General features: G+C 41.9%; 2 protein-coding genes across 3 annotated transcripts in view; both read right to left on the bottom strand.

Annotated features, from left to right (window-relative positions):
• Positions 1-25000, bottom strand: part of LOC121911176 — a 374983-nt gene that overhangs the window by 46664 nt on the left and 303319 nt on the right. The window lies entirely within an intron of this gene.
• Positions 10003-25000, bottom strand: part of znf318 (zinc finger protein 318) — a 16379-nt gene continuing 1381 nt past the window's right edge. Inside the window, exons 2-11 of one of the 2 annotated variants that reach the window (XM_042432414.1) lie at positions 23841-23950; positions 23102-23693; positions 21289-22510; positions 20947-21053; positions 20768-20867; positions 20372-20682; positions 18188-18397; positions 17129-17222; positions 16418-16536; positions 10003-14917 (exon numbers count right to left, since the gene is read on the bottom strand). In XM_042432414.1, the coding sequence (XP_042288348.1) occupies positions 12074-14917; positions 16418-16536; positions 17129-17222; positions 18188-18397; positions 20372-20682; positions 20768-20867; positions 20947-21053; positions 21289-22510; positions 23102-23693; positions 23841-23950 (5709 nt within the window). In that variant the 3' untranslated portion in view covers positions 10003-12073. Of the gene's footprint in view, positions 14918-16417; positions 16537-17128; positions 17223-18187; positions 18401-20371; positions 20683-20767; positions 20868-20946; positions 21054-21288; positions 22511-23101; positions 23694-23840; positions 23951-25000 lie in introns of both variants that reach the window. The other variant, XM_042432413.1, reaches the window with a different exon arrangement.

Below are 25000 nucleotides of genomic sequence, written 5' to 3'. Positions count from 1 at the left end.
CATTGTGAGGACGTTCTGTATTTATTTAAATGATGTTGTGTAGAAACATCATGTGTTCTCCTCTGCATCACACACAAAGTCAGTCTCACTAATGATTCTGTTTTAGTCCAAACAATCTTTTAATAAGCTCAGTGTCATCAAGCGTTCCCAAAACATCTCTCCTCTCAGGGAATATCTCTGCCTGAACTCCATCTCCTGCAGCTCCTAAATATTGGCAGAGATACGAATCATTTACCAAGTTTGGAAAGTTGATAAAAGGCTTTTTCTCCTAAAAGTAGAAGCAGAGATGCGTCACTCTGATCATTTTTGGCCAGTTAGGAGTGATTTCCTGCTCTGAGACGCTTGATAAATACGGACCCAGATGTGACAGATGTGACAGATTGGATGTCCACAAATTTCATTCAGTTCAATTGTGAAAGAATTTATCATTGGTCCAGAAAACCTGCATGCAGGTCAAATCATATCTTGGTTCTGTGGTGAAAACCTTTGTATTTTTTGATTCCAGTCTAAGTTTTGATGATCATATCAGCAGCTCGTCCAGTCCTGTTTTCACCATTAAAACATATTCAAATAATATGTATAAAACCAGCACAGAACACTGCTGCTGTCAGACTTTGAACTAAAAGCAGGAAAAGAGATCATTTTACTCCATTTCTATCATCACTTCACTGGTTACCTGTTTGTTTTAGGATTGATTGTAAAGATTTGATTGATTACTTTTAAAGACTCTTCATGGCTCCAGATGACATTTCAGAGTTGCTCTGTGTGTAAATATTAAAGGTATCTAGCTTTTATATGCAAACATATGATGTCACAATGAATAGTTTATATCTCATAACGATATTTAACAAGTCATTTGCATCAGGCTGTAAGTAAACACTGGTCAGCCAATCAGGTGGCTTTAACAATAACTATATAATTTAAACTTGTAGGTGAGATCATGTGATTCAGCTCTATCCAATCACATCCTTTACATCTTGTTTTCTACATTAGTGCAGCATCTTGCATGTATTGTACAACACTGCACACAGTGATAATGATGCAAACGGACTGTGGACACAACTTCATTAAAAACATGAAATGTATCTTCTCCACTGTCCAACTCATCTCCAAGTAAACCTCCTGTTGACTTATGTGTCCTTACAGCTCTTTGAAATATATCTCTGCCATCAGCAGCTTAAAACTGATGAATCATTAAATCAATAAAGTCAGGATTTGCATGAATGCAGCTTGTTTTTCTATAAGTTGACACTGAGTGGTGGGAAATGAATTAGTGCTGATTATCAGCACAGATAAATATGGGTCCTGGTCTTTGCTGTCAGGGCTCTGGATCAACCTGTTTGAGGAGCTCAGTCTGATAAGTCATTATCTTCCTTTAAATCACAACTTCAAACTCATTTTATCCACTGATCCACTGATTATTTTTGTTTTATATGCTGTACATCTTAAATGTGAATCTAATGTGTGTTTTACTGGTTTATTTTCTTCCTGTATGTGTGTGTTAGTTTTGTGTAAAACATTGTGTAACGTTGGTTTTGAGAAGTTTTATAGACTTGTGAAGGGAGGGTGGTGGGATGATGATGGTGGGAAACAAAGACCAAATTCTAATAAACATCTGTGGAAATAAATGAACTTGCAGTGTTTTTATTCTGTGTCAAGCTTCAGCTTCATGTATAACATCTATTTTTATTGTAGTTATTTTTTCTGTCTTTGTGTATAAATGAAGCATATTTGATTGAATCTGTGTTCTTTGTTTTGTTTCTGTGGATCTGTTAGATGTTTTTGACGAACCACTGGACCACCAGGACGCCATCTGAGTTTTTGATTACGTTTTATTTTAAAGCTCCATTATTCTTATAATTTCTCATTAATTTCTTCAAAGTTTCCAGGGAAGAATTGTCTGTGTAATTTGGTCTATTTATAGATTTCCATTTCCACCTGAGTTCATATTTATTCATCAGTCATTTATTATTGGAAACTTTATTCTCATATATGTTGAATTGTATGTTTTTCTGTAGATGAAACATGTTTGCATGTTTGTCTGACCTGCTGTGAACTGACTAAAAGACTTTAGCTTATGCTAGCTTAGCAACTGGAATTCATTCATTGGAAGTGAACCAACTGAACACTGTCTTTATTTAACCTATAAATTAGTGATAAAGTACTTGGTTCTTTCCAGGAAACTTTAGATTGTCTGTGTTTTCTTTATTCCTTCACTTTATTGCTGAAATCAGGTGAAATATACAAACAAGGAAACAGCGCCACCAAGTGACTATACAAGAAAACAGCAACCCATACAGACTGAACACACACAACAAGGAGAAATAAATACATGAAAACAGACATTTTAAAACATGTGAGGAGAGGAGAGTAAATCTAGTTAGAGATGTCTCTATTCATCACTTTGTCTATCAAATGTCAAAAAATAGAGAAAAATTAAGATTAAGAGTGAAATTGGTTTGCAGTGTTTGTCCAAAACTTAGCACGATAAAAGAAACACACACACTAAGAAGAAAAAAGCAATCCAAGACATAGTCCACACATGGCACACATCCTTCATAAATACACTAAACTACTACACAGCAGCGTCCAGCAGTGCTCCTGGAGAACAAAGATTCAATGTGAGAGAAAACACAATGCAGCCCAGAAATATACACAATACCATACTTTCCACTGTGCAGCACTGACTACAGTACTGCTGTGAGCAGTTTGTATGTGCAACACATACACACCCGCCCTCCTTGTGCTGCTGTGTGTTATAGAGAGCGATGGCTGATGGGATAAAGGAATTCCTCACTCTGTTACTTTGAGAAGAGTCTGTCTGCGGACGCACAGTACTACTACTTACTACACAACCCCCCGACCCCTAACCCTAACCATCTCACTCCTCATGCCTAATGACCATGCCCATGACCTACTCCGTTACCTTTGCAGCTGGGGGCCTGAAGACGTGGGTCTGATGGGAGGGGCTAAAGTTCACTGAACAGGGTGTTGTGGGTGTGTGATGGAGAAGGTGTTGGTTATGTGAGCCCAAGCTTAAGACGTCCTATTATTTCACCACAGATAGTCTGGTAAGAACTGGAGAAGAAGATATCCTCAACTGGTGCTTTATTAACTACCACACACACACACTCACTTTATTAGGAACACCTGTGCAATCTAATGCGATCCAATACAACAGCTCTGCCATATATTCTACATTTATGAAGCTTTTACATTTACAGTTTCTGTTGACATTGTCAGAAAGGTGATAATCAATAAGCTGAATTGATCCACACACATTCTAAATGAAATAAATGTGAATTATGCACAGAGCACATTAACTTACCAAGGTCATGGATTTTAACAGACAGGAAATAACAACAACAGTAATATTCTTCAACCTGTCAACAGAATGATTTAAGACTTACAGTCTCATGGATGCACAGGATCTCTCAGTCCACAAAAGTCTCTTCACAGAAAGAATCCAGGCTGGAATTACTGGAAAGGAGATGAAATATATCCCACCAACAAGGCAACCCACTTTGATGTGGTGAACTATCAGCAACACACCGGCTGCTACAGAGCAGGACGCAGCGGTATTGGTGTCCTTCCCTGATTGGCTAAGGCCTTAATTGGTATTTAATTACATGGTGGAGCAGAAATGAACCTACTGAAACAGGCTCATTTATTTGTCCACAAGGAGGCGCTGCAGCATCATTTAAAGGCCGTAATGCTGACCTTTTGAACAGGTGAAGTAGCAGGTTTCCAGTCTTTGAGAGGGTCCGGGTCTTGTAGATGTGGGTAAGGTTTTCTTTCTTAGTGCTGTTTATTTTTCCAGAAATACTCACAATTTTGCTGAGCGAGTCCTTCTGTGCAGCACCAGCGTTACCATGCCAGATTCACTTCTTGCACTGCACTGTAACTTTTATTCTCCTGTTTTATCTGTTTTACTCTATTTTAGCTTATTTTTTATTTTCTAGTCTCTTAACTCTTAAATAACTCTTTTTAATTGTATTTAAATGTCTTTTTATTATGTGTTTCTTTTACATTTTGTCTCGATGTCTTTTATGTTTTATGTGAAGAACTTTGAATTGTCTTGTTGTTGAAACGTCCTGTACAAATAAACTCACCTCACCTTCCTCTCCCATTAATCATCTCACCACCCCTCAGATTTATCTGCTGACCCTTTGGAGGGGCCCGACCCCTAGGTTGGGAACCACTGGACTAAACTAGCTAACTGTATATAAAGTAGTGTAAACTAGCTCCACCTCCAGCAGCTACAACAGTAACATGCTGCTCTAACACTGATGCTTCACTATTAATAATCTAATGATGTCATATATAATAATATATCAGTCAGAGGGACCAAACCACTACTTTTACTGCAATACTTTAACTACATCAAGCTCATAATACTTATGTACTTTTACTGCAATACTTTAACTACATCAAGCTCATAATACTTATGTACTTTTACTGCAATACTTTAACTACATCAAGCTCATAATACTTATGTACTTTTACTGCAATACTTTAACTACATCAAGCTCATAATACTTATGTACTTTTACTGCAATACTTTAACTACATCAAGCTCATAATACTTATGTACTTTTACTTGTAATGGAGTATTTTTACATTGATGTTAATGTGTTAAATTCAAATTTTATGGTCGTATCTTAAAGGAGCAGTTAAACATTTTTGGGAACTACAGTTGTTTGTTAAATGTGTTATTTCAGTTTTTTTGGTCCATTTCTTTTTTACAGAATATTTTTATTGAACAACACAGTGAAGGAATATCAACATCAATTTTATTTCAAACTCATCAATAATCTCGTCTCTTGTAGCTTCAGCTCTGAAAAACAAAAAACAACAGTTGTGCTCATAAGTTTATAAACCCTGGCAGAATCTGTAAGACGTCTGTAGTTGTGACCATAAAGTTCCATTTTGGTCTCATCACTCCAAATAACTTTGTTGCAGGAGTTTTGAGGCTTGTGTAGTTGCTGTTTGGCAGATTGTTAGCAGGATGTTTTGTAGCGTTGGCACTGTAACAGCTTTTTTCTGGCAACTTGACCGCACAGCTCATTTTTGTTCAAGTACCTCCTTATTGTTCATCTTGAAACAGCCACATGCAACTTTCAGCTGAAGTTCTATTTGGGTTTTTCTTTGCAATCTGAACAATTTTTCTGACAGTTGTGACTGAAATCTTTGTTGTTCTACCTGACTGTGGCTTGGTATCAACAGAACCCTTCATTTTCCACGTCTTCATCAGAGCTTCAACACTACTGATTGGCATTTTCAAATCTTTGGATATCTTTTTATATCCTTTTACTGGTTTATAAAGTTCAACTCCCTTTTCTTTTGCTTTCGTCATGGCTCCGTATCCAGTAAAGTCAGAGCAGCGCTGGATGAAATGTGCAGAAATTCATTGACTATTTATACACAGACACTAATTACAGTCAAACAAGTCACAGGTGTGGAAACTTACCTTTCATATCCATTTAAACCTGTGTGTGTCAACTTCTGTGTTTATTATCAGGTCAAACATTCAAGGGTGTGTAAACGTTTGATCAGGGCCATTTTGGTGATTTCAGTTATGATGTAAAAAGGGCAAAAACAATTATGTGAAAATAAATGGCTTCACTTGACCATTGTCCCTAAATAAAACAAAAGTTTTCAGCATGATCAGTCATTTTTTCCAAAATATGGCTGATATTTCACAAATTCTACCAGGGTATGTAAACTTATGAGCACAACTGTATGTATGGACATTTTAAAATACACAAAGTACCATAGATATAAAAGATAAACTAAAAACTATAAACTTTAAAGTGAGAGGTTTGTAATGCAGAAGTTAAATAACCCAAACATGTTAAAATAGCATAAATAATTATAAAGAAGCATAAACTAAAAAACAAGATGTACCTTTAAAGAGCCACAGGGAGTGTGTGTGTGTGTGTGTCTGTCAGCAGCTCACTGACCTGCTGACCTTCACTCCTCCTCCTCCTCCTCCTCTTTGATCAGAGCATCTCCTCTTCATCATCTCAGATCTGTTTAGCAGACTGAAGCCATCACTCTGTATCTGTGTTACTGTTGTTCAGTCAGTGATGGAGGAAGAACTCACACCCTTTACTTAAAGAACCAGTTCCCAGTGTTTCCAGTGTTTCCAGTGTGTTAAACCAGCAGTCAGGTGTCTGTAATCATTCCTCCTGTTCATACTGGATATTAAAAGATCCTTCAAATGTGCTTTCAATGGAAGTGATGGAGGCCAAAATCCACAGTGTGTCCACACAGTCATTTAAAAGTCTGTGTGAAGCTTCTATTCAGCTTCAGCAGTCTGAGTTAGTCATATCAAGTGGATATCTGACACATTTACAGTCTTTTTAGCATCAAATTCCCTCTTTGTGTTTCCTCGGACAGTGTTTCCCTGTTGAGCTGCAGGTGGAAGTATAGTAACAAAAAGAGGAACTTTGGCACTAAAAAGACTGTAACGTTGAAAGATATCTACTTGATTTGACTCATTTGGACGCTGAAGCTTCATATTAGCTTCAGACTGTGGATTTTGTCCTCCATCACTTCCATTGTAAGGTCATTATGAAGGGATCTTCTAATGGTCAGTATGAACAGGAGGAATGATTACAGCAAGAAACACAGCTTTAATGTTCATTTGAAGACTGACTGTTGGTTTAAAACACGTGAAACACTGTGAACTCGTCTTTTAATGACAGAAACATGACAAACTGAGTTAAATTCAACTTTATTTTTCCATCACATCACATACAACTGTGAAACATTTTCTTTCATTAATTCCTGTAAAATATTAACAGCTGAGTTTCTGTATCTACAACAGGATGTGTTGACTCAGCAATCTTCTGTCACCAGCAGCAACAAAAACTTTTACATTTGTACTTTCAGACTCGTCTCATCAGACTTATAATGTTTGTTGTTGTTGCTTCATCAGCTGAAGAAAAAAAACACATCACCATCACACTTAAACCTCCAAATGACTCTGTCACCTTTGAGCTTCAGCACGATTTGTTTCTTTAATATCAGGATCAATAAAACAAACACCTGCAGTACAACAGCAGAACAACACGTTTCTTTACTGCATAGAAACACATTTTCTATTATTTATTTATTGATCCTAAAAGATAAAAAATTACAGCAGCTACATTAGAGGTGGATGAGAAACAAGTTATATAACAAACACAGTGTTCAGTCAGTACTGGTGTTTATACAGACAGTGTTCAGTCAGTACTGATGTTTGTACAGACAGCGTTCGGTCAGGACTGGTGTTTGTACAGACAGTGTTCGGTCAGTACTGGTATTTGTACAGACAGCGTTCAGTCAGTACTGGTGTTTGTGTCAGTACTGGTGTTTGTACAGACAATGTTTGGTCAGTACTGGTGTTTGTACAGACAATGTTTGGTCAGTACTGGTGTTTGTACAGACAATGTTTGGTCAGTACTGGTGTTTGTACAGACAGTGTTCGGTCAGTACTGGTGTTTATACAGACAATGTTTGGTCAGTACTGGTGTTTGTACAGACAATGTTTGGTCAGTACTGGTGTTTGTACAGACAGTGTTCGGTCAGTACTGGTGTTTATACAGACAGTGTTCGGTCAGTACTGGTGTTTGTACAGACAGTGTTCGGTCAGTACTGGTGTTTGTACAGACAGCGTTCGGTCAGTACTGGTGTTTGTACAGACAGCGTTCGGTCAGTACTGGTGTTTGTACAGACAGCGTTCGGTCAGTACTGGTGTTTGTACAGACAGCGTTCGGTCAGTACTGGTGTTTGTACAGACAGCGTTCGGTCAGTACTGGTGTTTGTGTCAGTACTGGTGTTTGTACAGACAGTGTTTGGTCAGTACTGGTGTTTATACAGACAGTGTTCGGTCAGTACTGGTGTTTGTACAGACTTACCTTCTCTGCAGACTCAAACTGAATCGATCTAACGCTGCTGCACGTGTAATCTGTTATAAAGAATTTAACAGATCGCCTGATGGTAGACAAACACATGACATCATCATATCAGCTGAGCTCTGTATTGATGTCACTTCCTTAAATACTCAGACATGTGATTGGCACAGAGCACGACGCGGCCCCACATACTTAACCGTGTAAATCATTTATGAAGTATATTGATAGATTCAGGTTCCCAAAGCTGATTGTTGCTTTTCTGTTGTGTTAAAGCATCATAAATGATACATTTTTGGTTTTCTGTCAGTTGGACAAAACAAGCAGATTGAAAAAGTCACTTTGGACAGTTTTCTGACACTTTACAGACCAAATGATGAATTGTCAGATTAATCAATGATGATTATATTCTTGATTATATTATTAGTTGTTGAGTCTGTACGGGGACAGAAATCAGCTAAAAATGTCCATCTCACTTTTCTACGAGTCCAAAGTGACGTGTTTGAATGTCGTTTTGTTCGACCAACAGTGAAAAATAATAATAAGAATAATGTTTACAATACAAAAACAGAAGAAAGCATCGAATCCTCAAACTGGAGAAGATAGAATCTGCAAACTTTTGGCATTTTTACTCAGAAAGTAACTTAAATTAATTGATAATTAATTCTGTCAATCAACTAATTGATTACTCGACTACTTGTTTCAGCTCTAACACGTTAAAAGCACTCTGTGTTTGTGAAACCTCCTTGTTTATATTACTTGTGCACAAAATTTTATTTGGACATTATTTTTTTCTACAACTACAAATATTTTCTACACATTTACAAACTTGCCTCCGGCAGAGTTTTGGACAGATTTAAAGGATGATTTATGAGCACACACATACTGATCATCATTTGAAAAGTTCAAAATCTCAAACTTTGAGACCATAAATGATTAAAGACAAACTATTTGTACCAAGGTTCACCGTAATCTCTGACTTATCGATCTCACTGTTTACAAACAGAAAAGTAACTTTATTTCAGCCTGAATTCTTTCTAAATCTGCAACATCTGTCAGTCTGGAGGTTTAAACTCATGTCCTCACAGTGTCGATGATAAACAGCAGGACCACAAACTGCATTAAACTTTCAGCTCCGTCAGAGAAAACTCTGCTGAGTTCAGACTGTTAACTTACGGATCAGCTACAATCGCAGAAAACTGAGCCTCCTACCAGCCTGTCAAACAGCAAACAAACCATAAACCTTCTCTAAACAGTCCAGATCTGAGTGGAGTCCTGCGGGGATCAACAGATGTGGCCGTCGCTAACTCTGCCTGCACACTGCCGCTCAGACACACATGGCTGCTTATTTTCTGCTGAATTACAGGCAAGCTAAACATCCTGGCGATGACTATTTCCTGGTGTTTAACAGCTCCGAACTCATACCCCTCCAAAAAAAAAACCCCAGAAAAATCCCATCCCTGAATACTGTTGTTGGCCTTGTTTCCCCCAAAATTATTATTTTAGTTTTAATTATAACAATAATAATAAATAATAATATCACTTGAATTTAAGATTTTCAGGACAAAAAATTGTGGTACATTTTCTCCTCCAACTTATTTCAAGTGAAATTCTGCTCTGTAAGTGGAGTCGGGATTACAGGTGCAAATTAGCTGTTGAGCACGTTTTCACTGATGTTAAAATGTTAGTGTTGATTCATGTGAACTCTTCCCTTTAAATAATTCATTTTGCAGAATACTGTATTTCAAACTCTTAAATATATATTTACTGTGCTATTAGATTTTATCCATATTGCACACTCCTGTAAACTCTACTGTCTAGGCCTAATGATTATTTTCATTAGCAATGAATCTGTTGATTACTGTCTTGATCAATCAATTAGTTGTTTGGTCCATAAAATGTCAGAAAATGGTGGAAAATGTGAATCAGTGTTTCCCAAAGTTCAAGATGACGTCCTCAAATGTCTTGTCGAGACCATTAAAGAATAGGAAAGTTTCATTATAATCATCAAAGAACTATTTTCTAAAGAAATAATTAAAAGCATCTTTACTAATGATCCTCAAACACTCTGAAGTCTTTACATAAAGATCACAACACACAGACCTGCTGTTTATATCCTCACTAGCTTTTATTAAAACTCTACTTACAGCAACAAGTTTTATAGGACAAGCAGTTGGTTTCTATTGTGACCCAAACACAGTGACACTGAGCGCAGATCAGTGCATCAAACACAATGAAGGGAGGAAACCTGGTGCAGTTTTATAGGAATCCATTCCTGGATGTCGCTGCTACAGCTCTCTAACGAACCGAGCCGTCGTTGGTCCGTGCTGCCGGTTTTACTTAACCAGCTCAGAACTTTCAGAACTCTTGTCCCCGAATCAAAAACACCTCGAGGAGAAAATAAACAGAAGGAACAGACTCGTGACTCTGAACTGGAATAGAAAACAAGAAAAACAACAAACAGTGTACAGTACGTTACCTTCAGGAGGAGAAGGAGAAAAGGTGCGACACAAATAGCGGTTATCTTTAAAGGAACAGTCCGACATTTTAGAAACTCCTCTTATTCAGTCATCTCCAGAGTCAAATGAGAAGTGGACATCAGTTTCATCTTTGTGCGTTTTATCATTAACTAAAATTTCCCTAAAGAGGCTGAAACCAAACAAGGAGTTTATTCCAACAAGTATCGTCTGTGGAGCCAAATGTTCACATATAATACAAAAATAAAGTCCACAACAGTCGCTGTCTTATGTTTACAACCCACTCAACCAAAAAGTCATTTTTTAAAAAAGAAGTATTAGAAATATAAGATTAGAGAAATGTCTGAAAAAAATATCCTCCTTTCCTTTTAGTTGTCCTGCGACCCTGTGAGGGGTCTCAACCCCAAGGTTGAGAAGCACTGAACTAAGGGGACCAAACAGCCCCGTTCTGTACCATAGAGCTCCATTATTATCCAAAAATTACAGAACCAGAAGGCTGCTGATATTCTATATTTTTCTTCATGTGCAGCTCCAAACCAATGATGAACTGATCTACTAACAGTGTAACTGTGCCGCAGACCTCTGTTGTCCAAAAACTATTAAAAACACGTCAATGAGCCACATTATGTTCCTTCAAACACACACACTGTACTTTATTTTGATTCAGTCTCTCTCACACACACACACCGTCCTGCAGCTAGAAATACTCAATACAGCACCAAATGTAGATTCATCCGCGGTTGAAAATACTCGCCAACAAATGTGCTTTTTCTTCCTGTTTGTTTGATAAAAACTAGTGACCAGCTGTTTTAGGAAATTACTGAACCTTTTTAAACATGAGAGTATTTGTGATTTTAAAGTCTTCAGAGGAAACCAATGAGCTCTGAGCTGAGAGACATCGACAGAGCAGAGGAGAAAAGAACTTAAAAATCCTCTTCGAACTAAACTTTATCGACAGTAATTATTTAAACTAGCAGGAATGGAGCTTTGTATAAAATGTTGGACCTGGATGGTGAGTGGTAGTGTAGTGTAGTGGTGGTGCTCTGGCTTCACATTGTCATTCAAAATCAGTTACAAGCACAGTGAAGAGCCAAACTGTTTATTATAGTATAATAAACTAGTATAGTTTGATTCTGCTTTGCTAGTTTTATGAGCTGAAATGATTTAAAAAAACAACCAGACTGAACAGTTAACTGTAATGAAGGAATATGTCACTCAAAATGTGTTAATAGCTTTTGGCCTACTATGGAGGTCTTTGGTATGAAGGCATTAACTTTAATCAGGCTGGTACTTGTCAGCAGAATAAAGTCATCAGTTTTTAACAAATATTCAGACATTTGTTGTTGGTTTTTGTCCTTCAAGGGAATTTTTTGATGTTAAGAAAAGTATACTACTATGTGCTGAGCAGGGCTAGGCACAACCTGAACCTATCTATCTTTGTGCTGAACAACCGAGATGAAACTGATACCCATCTTCTTATTGGACTCTGTAGAAGACAGAAAAGAGGATTTACCAAAACATTAAACTGGTCTTTTAAACAGATGAAGGTCAATGTTTTGAAAGTGTCAAGTCTATCATCTCAAGTGTCTCTCGTTACTTCCAGCTGCCTTCAAGTCCAATGTTAATAAATGACTGTGGCTTATGATCCTCTGAACTTCCTAGAGATATACCTCCCCACATTCAGAGTCCAGTCAGCTCCTACTCAAAGTTAAAATCGTAGTCAAAGTTCAGGGAGGTCATGTCAGAGGGAAGGCCCAGGGTCTCAGGGGTGATTTCCATCATTTGAGAGTCATCCTCGCTGGGTTTCCCCTCCTCTACATGCAACCCAGAGCCATGATCTGACGTCTCAAACCCCTTTGGGTCTGAAGCTGCCGAATCAGAGTCTCCTGAAGCCAGCTCAGGTTCTGGTTCGGACTGGCTCTGCTGGGCCTGCTGCCGCCGGGTCTGGTATCTGGTTTGGGATCGGGTTTGTCGGACAGGGCCAGAGGCAGGAGGGGTTCTCTTTGTAGGAGTCATTTTGCCTCTAGTTTTGGGACCTGGCTTGGATTCAAGTTCGGTTACTGGAGCTGTGTCAGAGAGGGACTCTGGAAGACCCTGGGGCTGAGTGTCCTGGTCTGGTTGGGGTTCAGATTGTGGTTCTGTCTGAATTTGAGGAACCAGTTTGGGATGAGTTTGTGATGTTGGTTCCAGCTTGGCAGGCTCAGTTTGTGGGGCAATTTGGGACTCAAATTTAGGAGTCTGGGACTGGTTTTGAGGGACACTCTGAGCCTCAGACGGAGTTGAAGTTTGTGAAGTAGGTTTGAATGGAGCCTCCTCAGGTGTTGGAGCTGGGACAGGCTGCATGGACCAAACTGATGCAATCTGAATGTCTAATTTTGACTGAGTTTGTGTACTTGATGGTGAATTGTTTGAGTCTGGTCGTGGAGACGTATGAACCTCAGTTGGAGGTTGGGGCTGGGTTTTAGGCTGGGCCTGGGGTTGTGGTATTGATGCTTGATGGGCTACAACTGTACTTTTATTGGTGCCACTCCAATCAGCTCTGGTGTCTGCCATTACTGGTTTGGTGATAGAGGAAGTGCCTGACTGGCTGGCGTCTGCGATTACTGGTTTGGTGATGGAGGAAGTGCCTGACTGGCTGGCGTCTGTGATTACTGGTTTGGTTATGGAGGAAATGCCTGACTGGCTAGCATCCACCGTTACTGGTTTGGTGATGGAGGAAGTACCTGACTGGCTGGCATCCACCGTTACTGGTTTGGTGATGGAGGAAGTGCCTGACTGGCTGGCATCCACCGTTACTGGTTTGGTGATGGAGGGAGTGCCTGACTGGCTGGCATCCACCGTCACTGGTTTGGTGATGGAGGAAGTGCCTGACTGGCTGACACTACTGTAGAAGATGCCAAATAAGTCCTGGGCTTTGGCTGCAGCCAGGTTACTCTTCAGTTTCTCAGACCTCTGAGCTCCATCGCCCATGTTCATGAAAGGTGGAGGCTTGACAAACACCGTACGGGTCTGCTCGCTCTCCGGGACGCCGGGAGCGGCCACATCAGACACTATCTTTATCATTGTTGATTGTGCAGGTTTAGCCTCAGATGGAGCAGGGGTGGTTTCAGATGGAGCAGAGGCAGCCTCCACTGGGGCAGGTTTAACCTCTGTTGGGGCAGGTTTAGACACCGGTGGCGCAGGTTTAACCTCCACTGGGGCAGGTTTAACCTCCACTGGGGCAGGTTTAGACACCGGTGGCGCAGGTTTAACCTCAAATGGCACAGGTTTAGACACCGGCAGTGCAGGCACAGCCTCGAATGGACCAGGTTTACCAACTGGCGGCACAGGTTTAGTTTCCAGCAGTGCGTTCTGGGCGTTTAGAGCCTTTGTGAGAGGATCAGTGAATATCGGGAAGTCTTTGGGAGGAGTCCCTAGTGCACCTGTGTTTTGGGGTCTCATGGAGAGAAAGGTATTCAGAGGTGCAGGTCTACCCATCATGGCTGTTTTCCTCAGGACTGCAGCAGGTGCAGGGAGGTTGGGCCGGATTCTTCCCCGGTTGGCGCCCTGGGTCACCCAGGGAGGAGGCATGTTGCTCTGGCCTGACAGCTTCTCAGCTATCTCCTTAGCGACAGCCATAGACTTTGCAAAAGAATCTTCCACTGAGACCGGATTCAGCTTCACAGACGCTTCCTCCTCCTTGATGAACTCAGCGGCCACTTTTTCCGCCTCCTTTGCCAGCACGTTCTCCCTCTTCTTCCACGTGAACTTTCCGAACGAGGGTGTTGTGGTCATGGGTGCTGGTTTGCCAGCCTCCAGGCTCTGCTTGCGGAGCTTTGCCCTCATGGCTGGACTGGGTCCACAGAGGATTTTGGGTGGGTCGTAGGGTTTTGACGGAGGTTCAGGCTGTTTGTGGACCTCCAGTTTCCCGAGCTCAGGCTTTTTAAAAGCTTCCTTTTCAGCCTTAAGTTTTCCTTCATCTCGCTCCCTGTCATACTTGGACCTGGTATCTGAATATTTACCATATTTATACTTGTCATCATCGTCTCTTGGGCCATATCTTGGTCGGTTGTCATATCTGTCATCTTCCTCCCTGCGATACCGGTATCGATATTCTTCTTCTTTGCTGTATTTGTATCTGTCTTCCTCATCTCTTCTGCTGTATTTAGCCCTCTCCTCTTCCTCTCGGCTGTACCGGTATTTATCATCCTTCTTGTTGTATTTGTATTTTTCATCTTCATCTTTCTTGCTGTAAGAAGGACTCTCCTCTCCCTTGCTCTTGGCATTTTTAAAATCCTCTTCCTTCTTGCCCAGTTTCGGCTTTTCCTCCTCTTCCTCCTTTTTATCTTTGGATTTCTCCTCTTTCCGACCATCATCATCCTCCTCCTTCTTTTTCTCCTTGTCCTTTTTCTCCTTTTTGTGTTTGGTCTTTTCCTCCTTGTCTTTGCTGCCTTTCTCCTCGTCATCGTGTTTGCGTTTCTTTCCACTCGTCTCTATGGCCAGTCCTGCCTGGCGATCCAAGTTCCTCCTCTGTTCGTACAGTGGATTCTCATACATTTGTTTCTGGGGAAGGAGGCATTAAAACAGAAGGACAAGACAGTGAAGACGATATATGAACAAGACTTCTGCCTGACATACAAACACAAATCTCATTCTGAATGTAACTTATGCACAAAATACTCCTAATTCTTATTGGGATGCTGCGTTCATGTGATGTTGGAGTTCCACATGGTTAGGGTTAGGGTTAGAAAATGAAAATTTGAAAATCGTAATCTTGATAAATGCCTGTTCGTTCTTACATGACGACGATTTGCAATAGCAGAGAGATCTACAGCATCAAACCAAACGCATGTGACAAACTGCACAGGAAGAAAATGACAGGACATCATGTAAATAAACCTAATGTGTGTGAGAGACACTGAAGACAAAGCAGCTCTAGATTCATCTGAATAAACAGAATTGAGATCCCGATTTTCTTCCACAATTCTTTTCAAATGAAAAAAAACATCAATTCCTAATAATATAATAATAATAATAATTTTTTAACTAGAGCCGGGCAGCCCTAGCACGAGTCATAGTTACCACTTTCTGACTCTGACTCTCTAAATAGTGTTCAAGATGCTGTCCAAGTCATAATTACGACTAAGACACTTTGTGCCAAATGACATTGAAGTGCCTGAAAACCAAACAAACATGGACGCTTTGTCGCAACCAAAGTTTGTGTTCAAGGTAATTAAATCCAAACTTAATGTATATAGAGTTATGTATTCCATAGGACACTAACTCCATAATCATACAACCTTGTCGTCAGTGAATGAGTCATAAACATGAAATCTTTACGTCTCTACCGTCTATCCCATAAGATCATGAACGCAGCATCATTCAAAGACCTCTCTTGATTTTCTTATAGCTTGACAAAACATCAGAACATTTGCTATCAGGCTGCAACGAAAATACATGATATGGCAAAAAAAGCTGAATAATAATTATGTAAGTTCATGGGCTGTTATGGGGGTAGTCTCACGAAACCTGACTGGACAAACACAATGGAAGTGATGGAGGCCAAAATCCACAGTGTGTCCACACAGTCATTTAAAAGTCTTTGTGAAGCTTCTATTCAGCTTCAGCAGTCTGAGTTAGTCATATCAAGTGGATATCTGACACATTTACAGTCTTTTTAGCATCAAATTCCCTCTTTGTGTTTCCTCGGACAGTGTTTCCCTGTTGAGCTGCAGGTGGAAGTATAGTAACAAAAAGAGGAACTTTGGCACTAAAAAGACTGTAACGTTGAAAGATATCTACTTGATTTGACTCATTTGGACGCTGAAGCTTCATATTAGCTTCAGAAGGAGGACTGTGGACTTAGTCCCCCATCGCTTCCATTGTGAGGTCATTATGAAGGGATCTTCTAATGGTCAGTATGAACAGGAGGAATGATTACAGCAAGAAAAACAGCTTTAATGTTCATTTGATGACTGACTGTTGGTTTAATGACACTTGAAAAAGTGTGAACTTGTCCTTTAAATCAGAAAAAATGACCCTGAACCTCCCAGACTTTACTACCTTGTACTTCTCATTGTGAGAATGGGTGGTGACGTGCTCTTCTGCACAGATGGCGTCTCCGTAAAACTCTTTACACAGCAGGCAGAAGAATCCTCTGACGGGCAGCAGGAACTCCGAACCTGCAGCAAAACACACGTAACCGCATTTTAAATCCAAAGGTGGCGATAAAATAAACTGTCAATTATGTTTACCTGATGGAACGCCTCCGTTTGCAGTACCTGTCAGGACAGGAGAGGGTTAAAGAGGTAACATCTGCTTACATATTATTTAAAAATGCATGGTGAAGAATTCAGTGGTGTTATATCGGAGCAGTAACGGTTGGAAAAGTGTTGTAACTGCTCAGTGACACCACTGGAGATGCAGTTAAATGAAGACATGTTCTGGTAAACGAGCAGACAAACACTTGTAACGAGCAGTTAAAGCACTTTTCCAACAGTTAAAGCAGGACTTTACATTTACAGCAGCCTTCATTTAAAACAAGGATTGAATTGACAGTGGAGGTGCTGACAGGAGTCTCCTCTGCGGCTCGATGAGAGTCTTTGTCACTTCGTTAGTACTGTTTTCATTATGAGACACAGAGAAACTGCAGCAGAGATCCAGACTGAGCTCCACCTGGAAGCAGAAGACGGCTCAGACACCGAGATCATTGGGGAAAAAAACTGCAGCATCACTATGACTTTAAGGAAACAGCTGAATGTGTATTACAAGTACCTTTGGCGGGTTTCGTCAGCTTCTCTTCTGACGGCATGTTCTTGGTGATTTTGGTGGGAGTGGAAGCCCAGGGTCGGTCGTACGGGTCCAGCGTCTGTGGAGCACCAGAAGGAAATCGTGTTATATAAGAAATGAGGAAGTAAAAGAGAATGCAGGTGTGAATATCATCACAACTACAGAACCAGTCAAACATCTGGACAACTACTCGTATCATGGTTTTTCTTAATGTTATTTGAAGCTGGTTCAGACATCACCAGCAGTGTCATCAAGGCAAACAGTGGCTACTGTGAGGAATCTAAAATATTTTCTGTTTACTACATATTTCCATATTTTATAGTTTGATGTCTCCAGTGTTGTTCTACGATGTAGAAAACAGTAAAAAATAAAGAAAAACCTTTGAACTTTTGACTGTATTTCTACATCAAAAAGCAGAAGAAGACATTCAGCCTCTAGTTTCACTGCTGAAGCCGACTGTAACAAGAGAAAACATTTATGACATGATGTTCATACAGCAGCAAACACTTTGTGTCCACAGGAGGAAATATAGTTGTCGACTAATACATTAATAAACTCTTATATCAGCTGACAGCTGCGTTATAAACCATTTATTAACTATTTATAGACTTTTAATGATAAATCAGTGTTAGCATGCTTGTTTAATAATGCAGATCAATACTTCAGACCCTGTGTAATACTTCTAAAGAGACTTGTAATTAACAGTGAGCTTAACATACTTACATCATTTCTAACATTAATATAATGTTCCTTAAATATTCCTAAAGTTACCTATATTTCTTCTTTTTCATATGTAATATGGGAGACTTTATCAAACTTTGCATTTATCACATGAAAACACAGATTGTGTTGTAGCTCCTCAACAGTGAGTTGAGATATTGATATTTTTCTCAGATAATATTTGTGTAATTTATAGAAACATCGGTTGTTACGGCCGGTTTGTTGTTTGTGAAACTAGAAGCCGTCGTCTCGTTCAGCTCAGAAGATGAAACACACACACATGTATGAATAAAGATATTTTTTACAATATGTAATAAAACAAACCTTTCGGTGAATTTTGCTGTGCAAGTGCGTGAAAAAATCAAACATGGAACCAGAGGTGAGGTTACAGTTTTTGCACCAGTGGTTTCCAGCGTCATAGTATTCGAACGGCTCAGGGGGCGGGGTCGGAGGCGGAGCCGGGGCGCTGGCAGGCGGCTTGTCCGGCGAAGCTCTTGACAACGACGACGAAGACGCCGAAGGTGCCGAGGAGGTCTGCTAAGAAACAAAGATGGAGGAGAGTCAAGATGGCGGGAGACACAGTCGGGATTCACACAAACAGTGACGGAGTTGCTTTTTCTCTCTGCTTCCACAAAATATGAAAACTGAAAAAGTTTCTTACCTTCAGCGTGTTCCAGCCTCCAAGACGTCAGTCAGCGCGACAGTCTGTTGCTCTTTAACTGATCGCAAACTCTAATTCGCTTTTAAGTTTAACCTCAAGTGGGTTTTTTTTTCTCGGAACGATGAAAAATTTGAAATATAAAAAAGGTGAAAACTTTCTGTTTACATCCCTGACGTCTAGTTACTGAGCTATCTATGTTCAAAACCCCACAAGACCAGAAAATCTTGTCATGTAACTAAAACTGCAACTAATCATCATTTTCATTATTGATTAATCTGTGGAATATTTTCTCAATTAATCAATTAATCGTTTTATCCATAAAAACGGCAGGAAACAGTTCCCACAACAATCCTTTAACAGTCCACAACATCACATGACCAGAGCTGCAACTAACAATCAGTTTCATTATTGATTCATCCCTCGATTATTTTCTCCGTTAATTGATTCGTTGTTTGGTCCAGAAAATGGTGAAAAATGACGACGTCATCAAATGTGCACAAAGATCTTCAGTTTACTGTCACAGTAAATATTCACATTTAACAAGCTGCAATCAGAGAATTTGGACTTTTTCATTCTTAGAAATTAAATTAATTAATTATCCAAATAGTTGGTGATTGATCTAACAGTTGACAACTTATTGATTAATAGTTGCAGCTCAAGTCACAAACAAAGAAAAGCAGAAAATCTTCACGATTATGAAGCTGGAAACTGTGAATGTTTGAAATTTTTACCAGAACAAAAGTCTTCAAAGATGAATTGATTATCAAAATAACTGCTGATTAATTTACTGTTAATTGATCTGTTTAACAAACTGGAACCACTGAATGTTTTGCTTTTTTGCTTGAAAAATTATGAAAATAGCTGCCGACTAATCAATCAATTAATTAATTGACCAATCGACATGTAACGATTCTAATAGTGTGTAACGTGCAGATGACTGACGGATTTCAAGCTTCTTTGCACCAAAATCAGAAGAAATAAGTCTTTTTGTTTACGTTCAGTAATAAGAGAAGAAAACCTTCCAGGATTAGTTTCAATCAATAAACTCGATGCACATCCACTGCATGTAATCACGTGTCTGTCCCAGTGCATGATGGGAAGCTGTCAGACTGGGCGAGTGAGGACGACTACGGGTGCGTTTTAGGATCGACTGAACGGTGAACAGACGCGTTTAAAAAGTGCACAAAAATCAATAAAATACAATTAAAAAAGCATCAAAATAAAAGAAAACATCAAAGCAGCTGAAACAGACTTTAAATAAACAGTTAAATCTGATACAGTCAGTAATGTAATCTGATCATAATCTGATCATAATCTGATCATAATCTGATCTTTCTTCTGTTTAAACATACAGATTAAAAACATTTTAACAAACAAAGCTGCTCTGATTTAAGTCCACATGAGACTTAAAACTGTTTTTAAATAATCTGAATAAAAGCTGAGATGATCCCTAGCTATGATGTAAAAGCTCCTCATGAAAAAGAACCAAACAAGCAAATACATAAATAAATAAATAAATAAATAAATAAATAAAGGGGAATACCACTGAATTCAGACTGTCAGAGTTCTGCACGTGCTCAGTGCTGATCAGTTTTTTAACGTGAATCTCCAGCCAATCATATCTCTCCACTGTGAACGTCTGAGATGATCAATATCGACTCCAGATTACACAGATCAAAGCTCAGCGGAGGGAAAAAATCAGACTTTGATGTCGTCCATCGTCAGAGGGAAGAACGATGGAAAAAAGGAACATTCAGTGTTTTAGTTGCTGGAAACTGATCACATGTATTGATCGAGGGTGAATTCAGTGGTATTTCCTGTGTTACCTCCTCTGTAGATGTTTGTACCTTTAGCGTGGAGCCGCCGACCGCCTGCCGTCCCTCGGGGCTCCTCTCCGGCTCCCGTTTCTTCTTCTGTGGTGGCGACGCGTCCTCCTGCTCGTCGACCGGCTTGCCGGCCCTGCGCGGCCGGTCGGACGGCGTCAGGCCCAGGATGAGCGCCACCTTGTCGATCTCGCTGCGTTTCTTCTCGGCGGCCTCGTGCTCTTTGCGCAGGTTGGAGATCTGAGTCATGACGTCCTCCTGCAGGTGGCTGATCTTCTGCAGCAGAGGGTCTTTGTGGCCGTCCTTCTCGCGGCGCTTCTTCCTCAGGAGCTCGCCTGAGAACACACGACACGTTAAAAACAACAACCAACACATCTGGACGCCAGCAGCTGGCTCCTTGCTGACGGCACGTGAACAAACCTTGCTGCTTCCTGAGTCTCTCCAGCTCCTTCATCAGATACTCCTTCTTCTTCATCCTCAGCTCTCTGTCCTGCTTCAGCTTCTCTCTTTCCTCCAGAACCTGAACACAAACACCGTCAGCGTTGATCTGCAGCTGCTTTCATGTTTCTGTTTGTTTCATGAACAACAGGAATAAAAACCTTCTGCTTCTGGCTCTCGTTGTTCTGCTCCTCAGACACTCTCCTCTCATGGCTGCTGACTTTAGAGTTTCCTTTGTCACCGTCCTGGACCGAACTCTTCATCAAACCTGAAGACCAACACATGATCGGCTTTAACATCAGCCAATAGGAACACAGGAAAACTAATCTGACATGATTCATTCTGACATCATCATCGTCATTCCACAATCAGACCAGTTGTGAACTGATGTTTAACTTCATGTAAACAGATCTATGTTGTTATTTAGTTGTTGTCATGACGACTCCAGATATTCAGACTCAGGCTCAAAGTGTGTAAAAAAACATCCCCCTGATCAGACTGACCTTTGACCCCGGGCTCGGGGGTCTGCTTATTGTAGGGCGGTTTGTATGGCATTGTGGGGGGGAAGTCGTCGGGGGCGGTCTGGGGGGGCAGGGTCATGCTGGGGGGCGGGTACATGGGCGGCCACTGCTGGTGCATGTAGGGCAGGTAGTTCCCGTACTGGCTGTACCCCGGCGGCGGGTAGTTGGGTGGCATCATGCTGTGCACCTGTGAGGGGGGGTATGTGGGGATGGGCACCCCGGTGTGGGTGGGGATGGCGCTGGGTTCTGGGGCTTGTGGCGGCAGCTCTTTGTGAGCCGGCGGTACCGTGGCTCCGCCTTTCATCTCTTTGAGGGATTTGGGCGGAGCCACGGCGCCGCTCTTCCTGCGGCCGTCGTCGCTGCTCCAGCTGCCGGCTCGGCTGCGACTCCTGCTGCTGCTGCAGCTGGAGCTGCCGCTGTGGCTCCGCCTCCTGTGCCCGCGGCTGTGCCGGCTGCCGTCCGAGCTGCAGGAGGAGTACCGCTGGCGCCGTGTGGGCGTCTTGGGAGGCGGCTTGTTTCCATGGAGCCGCTCCTTGGTCCTGGCGGCCATCTTGCTGATCTCGACCACACCCAGGTCCAGACCGATGGTCTGCAGCAAGTCCTGGATTTTCTCGTATTCCTCCAGCGCCTGCCGCTCGCTCTCCTCCAGTGGCTCCGTCCCCGGCGGGTAGGCGGGGTTCGACACCTGGACCGTAATGTTCTGGTCGGGGCTGATGGTGGGTCGACTGGCGTACCTCATGTCTACCTCACCTCTGGTAGGAGGGGCCTGAAGGTGTGGCGAGGCCCCCTGGGGGAGGCCGTATGTCTGAGCGAGGACGGCTTTCTGCGGCGGGTAATCTCCATACAGCGCCTCCTCCGTCACGTCCGCGTACAGATCCAACGTGTGGTGTCGCAGCGGCTCTGGCGGCGCCGGCGGTTTGGGCTCCTCCGCGTCTCCGTACAGGAACTTCTCCTCGTCGTCGATGTCGTCCACGGTCTTCTCCGGAGCCTTGGCCGCCCCGGCCGCCGCCGCCGGACCGAACAGGTTCAGGATCTCTTTGAACTCGGCGTCGAGACCGGCGCGCTGAGCCATCTGCGGGTCGGACCGGAGCTCCGACAGCATGGACGCCACCATGTGAGGCTCCATGCCTTTCATGGCCTGCAGCAGCTGGTCGGCCACGCGGGAGATGTTGGAGCCCTGCAGACCTCTGGGAGAGTCTGAGCTCTGAAACACAAACCACAGGAAGACACCAGAGTGACGCCTCCGTGTGACAAAGATCCTCAGATAACAGACGCAGATTATAAAGCTGATAAAATTCTCAGCGTTTGTTTACATCAATCACACCAAACTCAAAGTCTTTTGAGTTCATGAGTCTCTCTCACACATGCTGCTCTCTGACTCACAACTGGATTTTACAGGATGTCTCACTGTTTTCAAATTCAAGCAGAAGAAACTCTGCTTTCATTAAAGTTTCATCTAAACGACATCACTGAGAAGTTTCAACCCTTAAAACCGCTGAACAAACACATGACGGGTCGAGAGTTTTGCTGATTTAATGATGATTCAGTTTCAGACAAAGTTCTTCTTCTACTGTTTTTGTTTAAACATTTAACTTCTTCTGGGTTTGTAGACAATATTTTTATATTTCTCTTAGTGAGTTATTGTTACCTTTAAGTCCGTGCTGAAGCTGTACATGTGTATATATATAATCAACATTTTAATGACACTCTGATCTGTCTGATAAGAGGTGGAAGCTGATCTGTCGGGGTCAGCGAGTGTTTTTAACCCCGATGTCTGCAGCGTTCGGCATCCTACCCTGACAGACGGCGAGTCCTCGGAGTCGTTGCGTTTCTTGAGGATGGATTTTGTCGGCAGACTCAGCATCTCCTCCAGCTCCTTCCTGCGCCGGGCCGTGTCCAGCTCCCTGAACTCTCTCCTGGACTTCTCGTCGCTGTCGTCAGTGCTGCGGCTGCTGGAGCTCGAGCTGCTGCTCACGCTGCGACTCCTCCTCCGGCTCTTACTGCGGGTGCGACTGGCTGCTTTGCTGTAGCTCCTCCCCCGGCTCCGCCCTCTGGACCTGGATCTGGACTTGCTGTGAGGGCGGCTCTTGCTGCGGCCCCGGCTCTTGGCTCGGCTCCGGTCCGGGCTGCGGCTCTGGCTGCGGGGCCGGCTCTTGCTCCTCGCCCGGCTCTTGCTGCGGCCCCGGCTCTTGGCCCGGCTCCGGTCCGGACTCCGGCTCTTGCTGCGGCCCCGGCTCTTGGCCCGGCTTCGGTCCGGACTCCGGCTCTGGCTGCGGGGCCGGCTCTTGGCCCGGATCCGGTCTGGACTTCGCTCTCGACTCCGGCTGCGAGGGCGGCTCCGCCCCCTGCTGCGGCTGCGCTCATACTCGGGTCGAGGACGGTAATCTCTGCACAGAAACAACACATCAACAACCAGTAAATATTAATATTAACTGGTTTCTTTAGTCTCTGTGACAGTAAACTTTGAGTTGACGTCATCTTTGGGAAACACTGATCAACGTTTTTCACCGTTTTCTGACATTTTATGAAAGTACCTCTCATGATGGCGTGGGGGGGCGGAGCCAGATGGTCCGGTCAGCTCGTTGCCGACAGTGATGACCAGGTTGTGGTCGAGGGGAAGCGGTCCTCGTGGTGACGGAGATCTCTGCAACAAAATAGAAGAAACCAGTTTTATAATAATCAGAAGGATCCACACAGATATAAAGTGAGATAAGTTGTTATCAGTATTCATCAATACATTTATTTATATATTGACTAAACAATCCATCGATCTACAGAAGCAGTCGATCTGCAGCTAATGATTATCTTCATTATTAATTAATCTGTCAATAATTTAGTTGTTTGGTCCATAAAATGTCAGAAAATGGTGAAAAATATTGATCAGTGTTTCTTAAAGTCCAAGATGACGTCAGCAAATGTTTTGTCCACAACTCAAAGATCTTCAGTTTACTGTGAAAATATTCACATTTAAGAAGCTGCAATCAGAGAATTTGGACTTTTTTTCTTTAAAAAAAATGCTCGAAACGATTAATTGGTTTGTTAATCATCAGAAAAGTAATCGTCAACTATTTTGATAATCAACCATTGACTGTATATAAAGAGAGACGACATCACAGCTCCCCAAAATCAAAGGCAAACATCTGGATCGCCCCCTGCTGGCTGCTGCAGTACAGCAGTCATAAGCCCCGCCCCCTCCGTGTTATTGGATGGGACGTGAATCAAACTAAAAAAAAAAATCACGTCAAACACATGTTTCCCAAAGATGGTTTCTGTCATTTTAGGTCATTTTTAATCACGCTGATGTTTTTGTCATTTTTCTGATAAGTTTGTTTTTAGTTATTTGACGATATAAAAAGGAGGTGTGAGGTCATGATTGACAGCTGTGACAGCCGCTCTCAAACTCTACTGCACTGACTCTGGCTCCAAATGACGTCACACAAGCAAGATGGCCGCTCACGGAAGGAAGATATTTTGGCTTCATGTTTGCATAGAGGCAGGAAGTGGAGACGCGTCGGCCATCTTTATATACAGGCGATATAATCGACTAACCGCAGCTCTAGTTGACAGATTAATAGATAATTACAAGATTTACAAAGTCTCAGAAGCAGCTGAAATTATCTGCATGAACATAACATTAAGTGAGAAAATTAGCTTTTTGGGGGTGAATCGACCCTTTAAATGCTTCATGTTGATG

The sequence above is a fragment of the Thunnus maccoyii genome, chromosome 14, assembly GCF_910596095.1.
Source record: "Thunnus maccoyii chromosome 14, fThuMac1.1, whole genome shotgun sequence".
NCBI classification, from domain to species: domain Eukaryota; kingdom Metazoa; phylum Chordata; class Actinopteri; order Scombriformes; family Scombridae; genus Thunnus; species Thunnus maccoyii.
Note: the sequence above shows the minus strand (reverse complement) of the source record. Positions and strands in the feature narration are given on the sequence as shown.